This window comes from Excalfactoria chinensis, chromosome 20 (assembly GCF_039878825.1).
Source record: "Excalfactoria chinensis isolate bCotChi1 chromosome 20, bCotChi1.hap2, whole genome shotgun sequence".
NCBI lineage: Eukaryota > Metazoa > Chordata > Aves > Galliformes > Phasianidae > Excalfactoria > Excalfactoria chinensis.
Window position 1 is genome coordinate 21,839 of NC_092844.1, and position 15,150 is coordinate 36,988.

The 15,150-nt window shown below is 52.3% G+C and overlaps 2 protein-coding genes across 9 annotated transcripts; both read left to right on the plus strand.

Moving 5' to 3' along the window:
• The first annotated feature begins 175 nt into the window (after positions 1-175).
• On the plus strand, positions 176-9,526 carry LOC140261278 (E3 ubiquitin-protein ligase Itchy-like). 8 transcript variants are annotated; one of them, XR_011905689.1, is made up of 11 exons: positions 176-600; positions 1,099-1,147; positions 2,347-2,445; positions 2,727-2,854; positions 3,273-3,403; positions 3,513-3,543; positions 4,111-4,217; positions 4,404-4,500; positions 5,022-5,093; positions 5,772-5,983; positions 6,638-9,524. XR_011905689.1 is itself a non-coding variant. In XM_072354535.1 (8 exons), the coding sequence occupies exons 5-8, from the start codon at positions 4,128-4,130 to the stop codon at positions 5,810-5,812; spliced, it is 300 nt and encodes a 99-aa protein (XP_072210636.1). In that variant the 5' UTR covers positions 176-600; positions 1,099-1,147; positions 2,347-2,445; positions 3,273-3,543; positions 4,111-4,127; the 3' UTR covers positions 5,813-6,631. The 8 variants fall into 8 exon arrangements, 1 of the variants encoding a protein (XP_072210636.1); XR_011905692.1 differs by lacking the exon at positions 2,727-2,854 and having other exon boundaries at positions 3,273-3,543; positions 6,638-7,316; positions 7,724-9,466; XR_011905691.1 differs by lacking the exon at positions 2,727-2,854 and having other exon boundaries at positions 3,273-3,543; positions 6,638-7,268; positions 7,405-9,466.
• An 812-nt stretch (positions 9,527-10,338) lies between these two features.
• On the plus strand, positions 10,339-14,359 carry LOC140261294 (uncharacterized). Its single transcript, XM_072354586.1, has 9 exons — positions 10,339-10,482; positions 10,640-10,701; positions 11,004-11,157; positions 11,351-11,607; positions 11,808-11,893; positions 12,382-12,506; positions 12,970-13,081; positions 13,381-13,744; positions 14,195-14,359. Exons 1-9 carry the CDS (start codon positions 10,380-10,382, stop codon positions 14,357-14,359), a joined length of 1,428 nt encoding a protein of 475 aa, XP_072210687.1. The 5' UTR covers positions 10,339-10,379.
• The last annotated feature ends 791 nt before the right edge of the window (positions 14,360-15,150 follow it).

The following is a 15,150-nucleotide window of genomic DNA, read 5'->3' on the forward strand; positions in this document are numbered from 1 at the left end:
TGAGGAGAGGAAGGAAAGGGGGAGGGAAAGGAAAGAAAGCGAGAGGAAAGACACGACATGAGCCGTTCATGATCGGGTCCTTTCCCGGCAGCCGCCCCCCCCCCAACAGGCCCCGGGCCGCCCCCAGCCCGGCCTGAGCCACGTGACAGGAAGTGCTTGGCGGCGGCGGAGAGCACTTCCGGGGCGATGCAACATGGCGGCCCGGCGGGGCCGGGAGGAGCGGGCTGTGCGCTGCGGACGGGGTCGGGCCTCGGTGCGGGGGCACGGAGGGGCTGCCGGGGGAGGAGCTCGCGGCGCTGCCGGCACCCAGAGGCGGCTCCCGGGCGGCTCCACGGTCTCGCTGCGGAGTCAGCCGGCCGGCCCCAAAAGCCTGGAGGCAGAGCCTGAGCCGGTCCGGATCGTGCGGTGCGGCTCCGGCCGTGCTGGGCCGCGCGGCAGGAAGACGTCCGTTTGTTTGCCGGTCGCTCGCTGGCTGTAAGATCCGGGTGGCGCCGGGTGCCGAGCCGCGACTCCCCGGCGTGCTTCGGTCCGCTGTTGTGCGACGTGTCGGTATTGACGTGCGGAATCAGACTCTATAACCAGGATCAGGTTCTAAAGCAGGTACGTGTTTATTCAGCGCTGGGCACATGGGGGATGGCACCTCCTAGCATGTGCACTGATGGACAGAAGCGTTAGCAAGTTATAGAGCAAGCATATACATATTCATCACATATCCATTGTTTTTCCGGGAACTCATGCACATGCTGTCCCTCCTACTGACGCGTGCGCAGTCCGTAGTGGGGGTCTCGCTCCGGTGGTCGTTGGGATGAAGTCAGTAGTCTTCCTCAGGTTCCTTTGACCCAGTTCCTCTACTCAATCAGTCAAAGCCAATTTCTTTGGTTACCTTTCCCTTATGCATACCCCCAACGGTATTGTCTTAACTATAGACCCAGCTGTATTATCCCAGCTGTGTTATCCCAACTGTATTATAACTATAGCAGTGTCGACATGTCCCACTAGTCCTTTTCTTCTAACATTCCCCAAAGCCTACGATGCTTAATCTTCATGAAAGGCCCCTATTTACCTAATTCTTACTTTCAGTGTGCCTTGTTGTTTCAGGTGTCCGAATGAGGACTCCCCGCCGGAATTGGTGCCGAGCAAAGCGCGGGTGAGGAATGGATCCGCCTCGGTGCCGTATTTGGCTGGGGTGGTGGGCGTGGATGAAGGTCGGTACGGATGGACTTGGTCTGGATTGCAGGGAGCGGGACGAGTCCGGGCTGCGGTTTGGCGTGGAGGTGTTTGTTGCTTTGAAGGGCCGCCTTCATAGGCCGGAGGGAGGGAGAGGGAGCTTTGAACAGTGCGAGCAGTCGGGAGCACGTCGCGTTTCTGCTGCTGTGTTGGCGCCTCCAGCCCCCTCCTCATCCTATGTGGAATGCCAGCACCATCAGTGCGGCTGCCAGTTTAGAACCCTCGTCACCTTGGTCACCGCTGCCGCGCGCAACACACTCGCATCTGAGAGCTGTGGCAGATAAGAGCCATGTCAGCAGCGAAGAGGGCGAGGGTTGAAGTTTGCCCAGTTTCAGGAGGGAGGATGGAGCTGGGGGTCCTGGAAGCGAAAATGAGGAGGGGGCCCGCCATGACCATCAGGCAGAGGAGGGTTAAGAGAGCCCATTTCCATCGCGCCTGCACCAGCCTGATGACCAGCAACCATGCGGAGCCCATGGAGGTGGATCCACCCGCGGCTCAGCTGGCCTGGCACCACACCACCGTGCCAGGCCCCGCATTGGCACCATCGCAGCTCCACCGTTGCTGGTCCAGGAGCTGAGCTCCTTACCTGCTGCACAGCCCCTGCCCCCGGCATTAGCTGGGTGGTATTTTTGTAACATCTGCTCCTCCTTCGGGCCTCTTCTGCAGCCAAGTTCTGTGGGCCCCCAGTCCCATCTTTACGCTGTATGTCCCAGTCCCTGTTTCTCTTGTTGGTTTTTGGGTTAAGTTTATTTTTAGAGTTAGGCGTAGGTTATTGTTGGTGTTTTCGAGTTAGGCATAGGTTATTGTTCATGTTTTAGTGTTAGCAGTAGGTTTAGGAGTAGGTTTAGTGTTAGGAGTTGGTGTTTTCTTGTTAGGAGTTTGTTCCTCTTCATGCTGTAGTGTTAGGAGTAGTTGGTTGTTCCCATTGCAGAGTTAGGCATAGTTGGTACTGTCGAGTTAGGATTGGGTTCCTACCAGCAGCTGGCAGCAAACAGCGCTCGCTCGGTAAGCACACGTCTGCTTTCTCCCGCGGAGCCGTGAGTGCGACTGCCGTGAGAGCGGAGGTCTGATGCCATCTGTGAGAGATGGGATTTGCATCCGGTGGCTTTTCCGTTGCAGAATGTCCAGCAGCAGAGCGTGAGTGGCCGTGAAATGAAGCTGGGCCTCAGGAGAGCAGTCTGGAGCTGCGTCACGAGCTTCCTGCGTGGCCAGCACAAGGTAGGTGTGCCTTACTGTAAGCGTGCGCTGAAGCAGTGTTGGTTGAGCACGGCTCACTCCTCTGTCTTCAGCAGATGGGCTTTCTGCGCGCTTTATTTCTGTGGCCGTAGAATTTCCCTCTTTCTTACCATCAGATCTGCGAAGGCTTTTTGTGGGAAGGTTTTGAGGGATGAGGGAGTAGAAATTGCTTTTGTCACGAGTCATCTGGAAAGGTTTCACACAAATGGTGACATTTGCATAGGCTTGAATTCAGCATCATATCTGCTTCTCCCTGGGTTCAGGTTCTTCAGGTCTCCTGCCTGCTTTTCACCCTTTTATGAATGGAGAGTGGAGTTTCTACCTCAGAGCAAAGTTTCATGATTAACAGAAACAAATATGGAGCTTTCCAAATGGACGTAGTTGTTTCTTGGTAAGCTAGCAGTCCTCCTTATCCTTACCAGTACCACTTGACCTCCATTTTACCTTGTCGTGGATAATGACTGAGCTTTCTGGGGAGGATATTAGATATCAGATGATTTCAGCTTTGCATTTTTTTCTTCCTCCGAATAGCAAGGGACTGCTGTGCTCTCATTAATATCATCAGTGAGTAGATGGTGCCTCCTGTTTGAGCCTAAACTGCTTTCCATAGTTGAGTGGTTGGAAACATTGGAAACTTAAAATTGTTTGCGCAGAGTGAAGGTTGCGAATACAGTTAGAATACAGTTATACAGTGCTCTATCCCCATCATTTTTCTTAACACAGCTTACGGTTCATTATAAAAGAAACTAACAAAGATGAACTTGGGTTGGCGTAGCCCATTTTAAATGATCCTTCTGTGTCTTTTCCAGGCTGAATGTAGCAGGTAGCAGAATGGAGACTTTCCCGAAGCGCTGAGGAACAGACACAAGCTTTTTTTGAAGGCTTCAACGCAATTCTGCCACAGCAGTGTCTGCGGTACTTTGATGCTAAGGAGCTGGAGGTAAAGGATTCTTTGACTATTGCCAGATCCAGGCTGCTCCACGTAATCCTTCAATTTCAGTCAGTGTCTGAAGAGCAGAGTTCATTAAGGCTGGTGGTTCTGTTTCCAGGATGCTCACGTGAGAGAAGCCTTCTGTATCAGTGAGTATTTGGTTAGTGTGTTGTTCTTCGCTTTCTTCTTTGCAACCAACTTAGACACATTTCTAATGTTAAGATTCTGCCAGCATAATTTTTTTTGGCTAATGGTGTTTTTGTCATCCTTGACAATGTGATTTGCGTGTGTTTATAGAGTGAGCAATTGGAAAGCAAGGGAGATAAGAACCAGATATCAGTGGATGGTTAAATTACTGAGTGGACCAGGTTTTAGCTGCTTTTGTTCTCTCCAAATTATACTCTGCAGCAGAACATCGTATTTCTAGCACAGAATGGTACGGTTAGGCAATGGCAAAGTATACGTTCCTAGTTTGAATGTCTAAATACAAACATTTTCGTGACTGGGTTTTCTCTTTTGTGGCCTCTCCACATTTTCTTTGTGAGCGGATGTTGTTATTTGCTGTGGAAGTCTGAGAGTTTAATATTAAAAACGAGCAGGTGCTTTGAAGTACAGTAGTATGTACTTCATGATACAGTAGTACTTAAGTACAATAGTCTTGCTGTAGAAGCAACTAGCTTGTAGTTTCCATGTTTCTGATCCTTTTTCTCCCCTAGAGGTGCTCCTGTGTGGAATGCAAGAAATGGATCCGAATGACTGGCAGAGGCATACCATCTACCGGCGTTATACCAGAACCAGCAGACAGATGCTGTGGTTCTGTCAGGTTTGTAGACATTTTTTTTCCTCATAAGAACACAGCAACAGCTTAGTGAGCAGCAGTCAGAATTACTCAACAGATACATAGCGTGTAAATATAAATGATAACTGCTGATCCAGCTGTCCGAGGGGTGATGGGGAAGTGAACGTCTCAATATTAAACTTAACATCAGTGTTAATTGTTATTTTTCAGTTTGTGAAAGAAATAGATAACGAGAAGAGAATGAGACTTCTACCGTTTGTTACTGGAACGTGTGGATTACCAGTGGGAGGATTTGCTGACCTCACAGGTAACGAGCCCTCTTTAATGCATTTTATGCTTGTGTTAATTCCTTTTTTCCTAATAAGGACCAAGCTGTGTGTTTAAGGGTATTTTCTAATGAGTTTATTTGGAATCTTTTTTCTGAGTCTTGCACGTGGGTAGAGCTGTGACAGAAAAAGGGACGGAGGGAATGTGAACATGCCTTGCATCAGTGACTTGGTAGATGGTTTGGACGTGGTCCTGGCAGGGCAGCCTGCTCTGGGTATCCCTGCTTGCTCAGAGTAGAAGGACTAGGTAAACTCCAGGGATTCCTTCCAGTACCAAACCAACGATGGGATGCAGTGGTTGAGTTTCTTTGAAAACCGCTTGATAGTTTTGCATTTCACTACGTGGATTTCTTCAGAGGGATGTAGTGAGAGACAGATGTCTTTGTGCTCTGCAAGTAGTTCTAATCTTGTTTTTGAGCCTTTCTCGCGCTGTTGTCATGTATTAACTACTGGTAGACACAGGCAGTTAGACCTAAGAATTCATTGCTTGATTTTTGTACAGGGAGCAACGGACCCCAAAAATTTTGCGTTGAGAAAGTTGGGAAGGAAAACTGGTTCCTAGAAGTCACTCCTGGTAAGTACGAAGGGTCAAACTCTGCCGTGGTTCTGTTCTTACGAATGACAATCTCCTTTCACATTGTAGGAAGTGGGTGTGATATGGAAGTGGCTGAGATTGTGTGAAAGCAAAACACTGGGTGATGGCAGTAAGCTCTGCTGAGTAATAGCTGAACTTCTGAAGAGCAGTTTTGTTGTGGAGCTGATTCCATTGTAAATGCCGTGGATTTGCACACCACTAAAAACATCAAGTTACTTTTAGTACTGAAGGTAGTACTTTCTTCTAAAGAGTCTGGGATCGATCTTTCATTATCACCAGACCTGATCTTGGCAATGAAAACAAATAGCCGCATTCGTGCTCCCTGTTGGCTGGAGGAAATGTAGCTTCTGCTCAGTTTCTCAGTTCTGCTGGTGCTTTGTGAAGATGCTCAGATTTTAACTTTCAGATACAGAAGAGAGATAAGGTGAGAGTTGTTACTAAACACGTTGCCAGTTCTGGAAAGTTATCGCTGCTCAAGTGCTTGTTGTGCTTTAACTCTCACAGACAAACGCACGTCAAGATACAGCTGTTTTGGAGGGTACAAATGCAGTTATCCCTCTGAACAGGACAGTTCACATGCCTGTGTTCCTAGTGGCTTTTTTTGGTGGTCTAAGCTGTTCTTCAATACTTAAGGTTTCTCTTTCTTTTCATTTTCAGTCGCTTGCACCTTCCACCCTAGAAGAATTAGGAGCAGCTGAAGGAAAAGCTGTTATTTGCAATTGAAGAAACAGAACGTTTTGGGCAGGAATAGCTGCGATTTGCACCTTGAAGAATGTGAACTCAATGTGACGTTCTTCTTCGCTTCTTCTGCTTGTTGCACACTTCCTTGTAAAGTAGACTTGACTTGGATTATTTGACAATAGTAGCGTGTAAGTAAATGGATGTTATCCTGAGGTTTTATCCACGTAAACTCTGGATTTCTACCGAGCACTTTCAGAAACCAAAAGAGCAATCAGATATGGCGACAAAGGAATTGTGACCCGAGTAGAGATTTAATACAGCTCTGGGCTCTGCTTTGTTTTACCTTTCGTCACTTAGAATGCGTCCTTAAGGACTGAGAGATTTTTTTAAAATAGTTTTGTCTTTCCTATTCAGTAGCATATTTGGCTACTGATGTACTGGGAAGTTCAGTAGTAGCTGCAGTGCTGCAGCAACATCATCACCTCTTGACAGCAGCGTTATTAGAGCCAGCTTGTAACCGTCCTCTGCCTACTGTGAGCAAATCCATCACTTAAGCTATTCTTCTAACTCAGGTGTGGCTGGACTGTTTTTCCTTGCCTGGAGTCTGCTCACGTGCCAGTGGGACTCAGACTGCTGTTCAGGGGATGTCAAACTGTGGCACCAATCCAGGGCGTAGCTTTGCTTTGTTTTCCTCACAGTCTTGCTAATTTCAGCAAAAGAACCGTCTGCCCAAAGTTGCTGGAGATTTGCTTTTGTCCTCTGAGGAGTTCTGATCTTCTTCTGTGTAACACATTTAACTTTTCAAACTATGTTCACACTGTGGTTCTTCACTTGTTTTGCAGAAGACAAGACCACCTGGGATTGCACTGATTCAACTTAGATTCCCGTTTGCAGACTGATGTTTCCTGTCGGGAGTGTTAATGGACGTTATACTCAGTGTTATTCTTCCACGATGCTGTCAGTTTTCTCTGAAGACTTCTTTGGTGTCTCAGGAAGAGGTACAAAATAACTGGGTTTTGAAAATGATGGTACTTATCATTTTTGGTGATGAACTAATGATGCAGTATTAGCATTATCAGTTCTCGGAGGACTTGAACGTTTGTACAAGGATTCCAGACTGTTTGTGTTTATATGCTCTATTGAACAAGGCCATGAGCTTGGATAAGCAGCACTGGATGGTAAAATACTGTACTGAAATTCATTGTCGAAATGTCCTTGTATTGTAATTTCCAAGACTCAGGTAACTGTAACAATATCTCCGTAAGTCAAATACTGGCATCCTTCCGGGAGCTCCATCTTTCTTCCTCTGGGCTCAAAGTCCTCTGGGGAAATGCCACTCCTCCCCTCCCTTCTGAGAGCCACAGTGCCCAAAGAAGGCAGGCCACAGGACCAGAAGGTGAACTCTGGAACTGCCACCGCTCTGCATGATGTTCTGATGTGGGATATCTACAAAACATCCCCAAACCACAACAGGTAGCATGGAGCTGCAATGGGGAATGCCCTCCACACACGGCCCTGTCGGTGCACGATGCTGCAGGCACGCTCCTTGCCATCTGCACATATTCATCAGATCTCCAAGAAATCATTAACATATTCATTGTTTTTCCAGGAACTCATTTACATGCTGTCCCTCCTACTGACACCTGTGCAGTCCGTAGTGGGGGTCTCGCTCCGGTGGTCATTGGGATGAAGTCAGAAGTTCCTCAGGTTGCTCTGACCAGCTCCTCCACTCACTCGGTCAAAACCAGTTTCTTTGTCTACCTTTCCCTTATGTATACCCAGCTGTATTGTCTGAAATACACACCCAGCTGGACTGTAACTGCAGCAAAGTCGACATGTCCCACTGGTCCTTTTCTGCTGACATTCCCCAAAGCCGAGGATACTGTATCTTCATGAAAGGCCCCTGTTTACCTGATTCCTACTCTCAGGTGCACGATGCTGCAGGCACGCTCCTTGCCATCTGCACACACGTGGGCCGGCTTTGCACTGCCGGGCACATCATCTGGCCTGGGCACTGCAGGTACCCACATGATGGGGTGCAGACACGGCAAGGCCAACCCTGGCTGATTGTGCATCTCATTCCCGCTTGGCGTGGGAAGAGGGACTTCAGTGGGACACAATTGCTCCAAAGGAGTTTTGGGGCGTGAGGGTGGAGCTTGCAGTGAAGAGCCACCATCTTCCTCAAGGGCTGCACCCAAGAAGACCCGACGCAGACCATCCAGGCTGCCGCTTCTGGCCTGCGACTTGGTGCAGCTTCTCAGGAAGAGGGTTAAGAAGATCAGGGAAGCGTGGGAACAAGCCAAGGAAATGGCAGCAGAAACATCTCCTGGTGAGACCAGCCTGCCCGAGGAGCCCCCTGTTGTCCCATCTGGGTTGCTGCTGCCCTTAAAGGGTGGAACAGGATCTCCCACCGAAGAGATGGTGGCAGCAGCATCTTGTGCTGAGTCCAGCCCACCCATGGAGTCCCCCACCATCAGATCTGGGCATGGGGTGCCCAGGACAGTCAGAGCTGCACTGGCGGCTGCAAAGCATCTGCTGTGTCCCTTTTGGGTTATTGAGACCCATTTGTGTCATTCCAGCTACATATCCCAGGGGTTGGCAGCAGAGGATGGTTCCCTGACGGGGAATCGAACCCGGGCTGCGGCAGTGAGAGCGCCGAATCCTAACCACTAGGCCACCAGGGATATGTATTTTTCTGGAGTATGAACCTTTTAATATTGACAGCAACATCACAAAACCACGACAGCTTCCCAGGACAGACAGAGCTCCACCGGCGGCTGCAAAACAGCTGCTGAGTCCCATTTGGGTCATTGAGACCCATTTGTGTCATTCCTGCACGCCACTTCCTTGAAGAAAAGCAAAGGAACAAGGAGAGAGAGTGAGGACTCTTCCCAGACCCCTTGCCTGTTTAGGAGCTGGAAATGTTTGAGGCAAGAGATAAAGACTGTCACGGCTTAGTAATATTTCCTCTTGCTATTCTACATCACAACATCATACTTAATATAAACATCTACCTACAAATAAACAATATCAAAACACAATATGCACATGGATCTGTATACATATAGATACACTGAGTTACCGACTGCACTGCCCTACCGTCAAATTCCCTTGCGGTACACATTGAACATCCCCCCCAAACACGACACTAGCCCTAACCCTTGTACTGCCTTTCCAAGCCCGTGGATTGGCCCTTTTGGCCTGGCAGGGCACCTGGCCAGCTGGATTTTGGCCTTGGAGGGCTTGTGTGCTATGGGAAAGGGAAGGAGGAAATGTGAGGGAAGAAAGGGGAGAGACAGAAGGGATTGGAGGTGTCCATGGGAGGGGATATGCAGCCCTTGTTCTGGGTGATGGGTAGGGGGTTGGGGCACTGAGGCACGCGGCCTAAAGCAGACCCAAAGGAGTGACAAGTGGCTGCAATAAGAGAGGGGCTAAAAGTAGGGTGTTGTGGTCACACTGTGTCCATGCAGAGGTGGATCAAAGGGTGAAGGCTTTGGGAGGAAATGTACGGAGGAACTGAGAGAGCAGAGGGAGGGTACTGGGGTTGATGGCAGCATGAGGAGCTCCATCCTTTAGGACTTTGGAGCAGATGATGAGTGAGGGAGGGGAAGCCCACAGGGGTGCAGGACATGGTGTGCATGGCATGGAGCTGGGGAGGCCTCCCAGAACTGTGAGGTGGCCGGTCCCTGCTGAGCATGAGAACAAGGACACGGACACAGAGAGTGTAGGTTTGCTGAGGGATTTATTGATCATCAGAGGGTGTCGCTGATCATCGGGGTCTTCACTGCTCACCAGAGGGCAGCACTGGTCATCAGAGGATGTCAGAGTGCTGCACTGGCAAGGAGGAGCCTTGTCCCTGCAGGGTTTGTGCCCAGGGATCCAGGGCAGGAGAAGGACTGGCAGCAGCCAAGAAACCCGGGGCAGGACGTGGGTCCACTGGGGACAGAAGCCCCCAGTAGGGCACCCTGAGCCTGCCCCCTCCAGACCCATTCCTCTTCACAACCCCATAGAGCTCAAGGGAAGGGCTGGAGGTGACAGTGCCAAGGTCCTGCTGGAACAGGCCACGGACAGTCCCCTCCATGCCATCAATTAATTCCCAGCCCCTGATACCCGGTCCTCAGGGCTGCGGAGACACCCAGGGTCCCCCAAGTGCCCTGTGGTGCAGGGACCCATTGTGAGCACTAGAACTACGTGGCCAAGTCACGGTCATGTAGCCTGCTCAGCCCCAACTGCCCCCCATTGCCTCCTTCCCCTTCCCGTTGCCCACCCATGGCAAGAGGGAGCCCAACAGAGGCTTTGGAACACCAGGGGTGTCCCCAAGGCCCAGGGGAACTGAGAGAACAGCAACACATCCCAGCCCCATCCTCGACCCAAGGTCACCCCTCAACTCACAGGGCCAGGAGAGGGAGAAAGCAGAGATGGGTCAGCAGTGCCAGCATCATAATGGGCAGCTGGCCATGATGTCACCGCGTTGCCGTGGTGGCGTTTGTGACACGGCCACCCGGGAGGGGGGTAAAGGCAGAGCACAGAGGTGGGTCCTGCATCCTGAAGGAGCATCTGGTACAGAGCAGACGCATCTGAAGGATGAGCTCCAGCATGGCTGACGCCAACGAGGAGCAACCTGGGATGAGCGAGGACGGCCCCATGGTGGGCCATGCCTCTGGACAAACACGCAGTGAAACTGAAGGTACACGGGCCCACAGCCACCATGGGAGCAGTGCTGCAGCCAGTTTTGGGATGGAGATGACACTTTTCCATCTGCCACCTCCATCCTGCCCAGCAGTGGGAGGGGTGCCGGGAAGAGGCAGATGCAGAGTGTGACCTGCTTTTCCTTTGCCCTCCAGAGCGAGTTGCCGTCTGGGATGCGGTGGCCGCCTTCATCCGAGAGCAGCTCCTGGTGCACAAGGTGTGTTTGTTGGCTGTCGGGTTCCTCCTCGCCCTGTCTGGCTCAGCCTGGACTTCCTCTGAGCCTTCCCCTGCACACACAGCAGGAAACTCACCCCGTGTTTCCCTGCTGAGCTGCATTTGGGAGGAAGGGAGAGGGGAAGGAGTGGACTGTGCAGCCCCAAAGCCGTCCCCGCTGCCCTGGCTTGTGCCTCTGAACAGCAGGAGGGGGCTCCTGAGCACTGTCCTCGCACAGGACCACCTCCAGCTCTTCCTCCAGCCAGCCCTTAACTCTTCTGCCCTTTCTTTCTCCTCCACTCGCAGGGGGTCTGGATTCCCACCTTCGGCTCCTTTGACATCATCTCCAAGGAGATCAGGACGGAGGACAGGACCGTGACCCTGTGCTGGCCTGTGTTTCAGCTGGCCAGCAACCTCATTGCTATGCACCACCTCAAGTCCCGCAGGGGGTCCCTGCCAGGTAGGAGGGGGGATTAAACCCTTTCTGGCTTCATGGATGGGGCAAACAGGGCCACCGCCTCCCTTCTCAGTAGCAGACCTCCCCCTCTGAGGAGCCCGTCCAAACGCGGGGCCGTTCTGGATGATGTCCCTTAGAAGCAGTTCTAGGTGGAAGAGCAACCTTATCATCAACCCCATTCCTGGTATTTTCTCAGTTGACAGGAAGGTGGAGGCCCTGAAGAGCAGCCAGGTGGCCGCAGCCGCCTCTGTGAGCTGGAAGACAGCACAGAAGTGCATCCAAAGCACCGTGTCGCTGCTCTCCAGCTGCCTGCAGAATGGGGAGAACGTGGCTGTGGTTCTGAAGGATGTTGGAGTGCTGCTCATTGACGGGCTGACCTTCCAAATGAAGTTCTATTACGACTTCCTCGAGAAGCTGTCGGGGAAAGAGAACTTCAGGAGAGCCGTCCGCAAGGTGAGCCGTAGGTTTCTCCATAGCCCGGGCAGTGCCGTGAGCCTCACTCAGCCCGCACACAGCCCACCAGGACCTGGGCAGCTGCTCGAGCCGTGCAGGTGCTGCGGTGCTGTCAGCTCTCCCTGCCTCGGGCTCCTCGTGTCCCCTGTACCTCAGCCATGACCAGGACATCTCACAACCTCCCTGTTCCTCCCCTGCAGGCCCCCTCGCTGCTGGACATGGGGGTGTCCCGTGTGACACCGGTGGCTTCTCTGGTGTTCTCTGGCTGCCTTGTCGTATTACCCAAGTGAGTATTTTTCTGCTGCTTGATGCAGCTGCTCAGCTCTCATTCTGTTGCGCTTGTGCCTCGTGTCCGTCAGTGTCCTGCCCAGGAGGATGTGCCAAAGAATCACAGAACGATTGGAGCAGGAAGGGAAAAAAAGAGCACCTGGTCCCACTGCCCTGCGGGGAACAGGGACACCTACCTCCAAATGAGGTTGCTCTGAGCCTGGTCCAGCCAGGCCTTGAATGCCTGTCCAGGCACCCAGCATCTCTCTGGGCAAGACATCCCAGTGCCTCACCACCCTCCAGCCAAAACCTTCCTCCCATCCAAAGCCAGTCTTCCCTCTTTCCGCTTGAAACTGTTTCCCCTCCTCCTATCCCAAGTGACCCTGCTATCGGCTTTAGAAAGCCTTCATGCAGCATGAAAACGTGCCTGTGAGCAGACAAGCAGAGCGAGCGGCAAGGATTGCTGTTGCACTGTCACACCGCTCACTGCCTTTTCCTCACTTCCAGGTTTCAAATGGAGTTGGTCCCCAAACTGCCACCCCTGATACGCCGACAGTCCTCCGGGAGCTTCTCTGGGTCAGGGAAAGCAACCAAAGAAGAGACTTTGCCACCTCTTACTGGGGGCAAGAAAGGTAAAGTGGCTTCCAGCTCCTTTCCACGGCATGGGCAACCAACTGGAGGTGGGCAGTCCCTTGCTGACCATCAGCCCAGGGCTCTGATGTGCATCAAACCTTTGTGCCGGCTCAGCACGGCCTCTTCCCCTTAGGTTATGGTTGGCCAGTCCAAAAGGAAGGTGCAGGATGTGACGTATCCCCATACCTGGCTATGGCAGGAGGATGTGGGGATCTCAGGCCCTGCCCTCCCCCACTGGGAGGGCAGGGACCTCAAATGTCACCCTGCCGCCTTATTGTCACCAGACAGCTCCTCTTTCCCAAAGCCAGCGTCCCTCCTGCAGCCCCAAAGCAGAGCTGAACTGCAGAGAGGAGGAGTGGGGACAGAGATGGTTTCAGGGCGGGTTCTGGGAACAGGCCTGAGTGCTGCTTCTGAGCGAGCCAAAGGCCTGACAGCGAATCTCCTCTTCCTTCCCAACTGCAGTAAGATTTGACAAGACTCCAACCTTCATCAGACGCCTGAGCACTGCAAGTGTTGATGGAGGGCAGTTGCGAAAGATTAAGAACAGACTGCGAAGGGAGAGCATTGCCTGCAGGTGAGGCTGGCGGCTGTGGGCTGGGTTGTGCATGGAGGTGACACAACGAGAGCCCATTCCCTAACACCAAAGGGTCGCTGCTTGTTTGTGGCCACCCAAGAGTGCTGGGATGGGGACGCCAGGATCCCCCCAGCTCACAGGGCTGGCCCCTCTCCACATCAGCAGAGAGCCCCGGGGCAGCCGGTCAGCTGTCTGTGGGGAAGGCTGCATTACAGCCCAGGATCCTGGCTCAGCCTTGAGGGATGCGGCCCCAAAGCCATCAGCCACTCAGGTGGACCCCTCCCGCTCTGTCCTTTCAGTGTTCTGCCACCCATCCGGGCAGTGCCTGAAGCCCCAGAGCAGCCGATGAGCTGCCAGCTGCAGGGCCAGGAGGGAACGGATAACCAAGAAGGGCTGGGCCGAACAAGACGGGTCAAGTTCCTCGATGAAGGAGGAGGAGCAGGGGAAGCCGAGCGTGAGGTTGCACTGCCCAAGCTGCAGGAAGCTGAGGCCTCACACCACCAGACAACAGTTTGCAGCCAAGAGCCACTATCTTGCTCAAGGGCTGCATCCAGCCTGTCCATGGAGACCCCAGGCACACCACCCAGGCTGAGGCTTCGGGCATGCGACTCTGTGATACTTCTGAGGAAGAGGATTCAGAAGAACAGGGAAGAGCGGGAACGAGCCAAGGAAATGGCAGCACCAACATCTCGTGGTGAGACCAGCCTGCCCGAGGAGTCCTCCAACAGATCTGTATTGCTGCCTCCCATAAGGGAAAAAAGGGAGTCTCCTACTGAAAAGATGGCAGCAGCAACATCTCATGGTGAGCCCAGCTTGCCCAAGGAGCCCCCTGTTGTCCCATCTGGGTTGCTGCCACCCATCAAGGAAGAAACGAGGTCTTCGACACGAGAGATGGCGGCAGCAGCATCTCGTGCTGAGTCCAGCCTACACAAGGAGTCCCCAACCATCAGATCTGTATTGCTGCCTCCCATAAGGGAAAAAAGGGAGTCTCCTACTGAAAAGATGGCAGCAGCAACATCTCACCGTGAGCCCAGCTTGCCCAAGGAGCCCTCTGCTGTCCCATCTGGGTTGCTGCCACCCATCAAGGAAGAAAGGGGGTTTCCCACGCAAGAGATGGCAGCAGCAGCATCTCGTGCTGAGTCCAGCCTACCCAAGGAGTCCTCAACCATCAGATCTGGATTTCTGCCTCCCATAAGGAAAGAAACGGGGTCTCCCAGACGTCAGTCTCCAAAGCCCGAAGCCCCACCCCGCAGGAAGGACACACCTTACCCATTCTGATGCGGGCATGGGGTGCCCAGGACAGACAGAGCTCCACCGGAGGCTGCAAAACAGCTGCTGAGTCCATTAGTGCCATTGAGACCCATCTGTGTCGTTCCTGTATGCCATCTCCTTGAAGAAAAGCAAAGGAACAAGGAGAGCGACTGAGGACTCTTGCCAGACCCCTTGCCTCTGGGAGATGCTTAGGAACAAAACCCTACAGCTGGAAGTGTTTTCAAGGCAGGGGATAAAGACTGTCATGGCTTGCTAATTTTTGCTATTGCTCTTTTACATCACAACATCTTACTTAATATACAAATCTACACACCAATAAACCATCATCAAAACACCTTACGAACTTGGGTCTGTATGCATATATATAGACAGAGTTACCGACTGCTCTCCCCCAGCATCAAATTCCCTTGTGGTACACACTGAGCATCCCCATCATTCTGCAGCACCCACCGAGTGCACCCAGCTCCCTGGGCAAAAGCAGTTCCAGGGAGAGGTTTGCCCTTTCCAGAGGCTGGAAGGACCCAAACTGCTTTTCCCAACACGCTCTTTACATGCACTGCAGGGACCTCATCTCCCTCTACAGTGTGCAGGGATTGGCTAGGACCATCACGACTGACAGATCCTCTAGTACTGACCAACCAAGTGGCTTCTTCCCAATTCTTCTCCAAGTGCTTGAATGTTCCACCACCCATTGCTTTCAGCATAGCTTTCAACAACCCATTGTATCTTTCAGTCTTACCAGAGCTGGTGCATGGTAGAGGATATGATAAACCCACTCAGTGCCATGATCTTTGGCC

Coding starts and splice junctions, on each gene's coding strand:
- LOC140261278 (XM_072354535.1), top strand. CDS start 4,128: ATGCAAGAAATGGATCCGAATGACTGGCAGAGGCATACCATCTACCGG. Junction 4,501..5,021: donor AGGATTTGCTGACCTCACAG/GTAACGAGCCCT, acceptor ATTTTTGTACAG/GGAGCAACGGACCCCAAAAA. Junction 5,094..5,771: donor GTTCCTAGAAGTCACTCCTG/GTAAGTACGAAG, acceptor TTTCATTTTCAG/TCGCTTGCACCTTCCACCCT.
- LOC140261294 (XM_072354586.1), top strand. CDS start 10,380: ATGAGCTCCAGCATGGCTGACGCCAACGAGGAGCAACCTGGGATGAGC. Junction 11,608..11,807: donor TCAGGAGAGCCGTCCGCAAG/GTGAGCCGTAGG, acceptor CCTCCCCTGCAG/GCCCCCTCGCTGCTGGACAT. Junction 11,894..12,381: donor TGCCTTGTCGTATTACCCAA/GTGAGTATTTTT, acceptor CCTCACTTCCAG/GTTTCAAATGGAGTTGGTCC.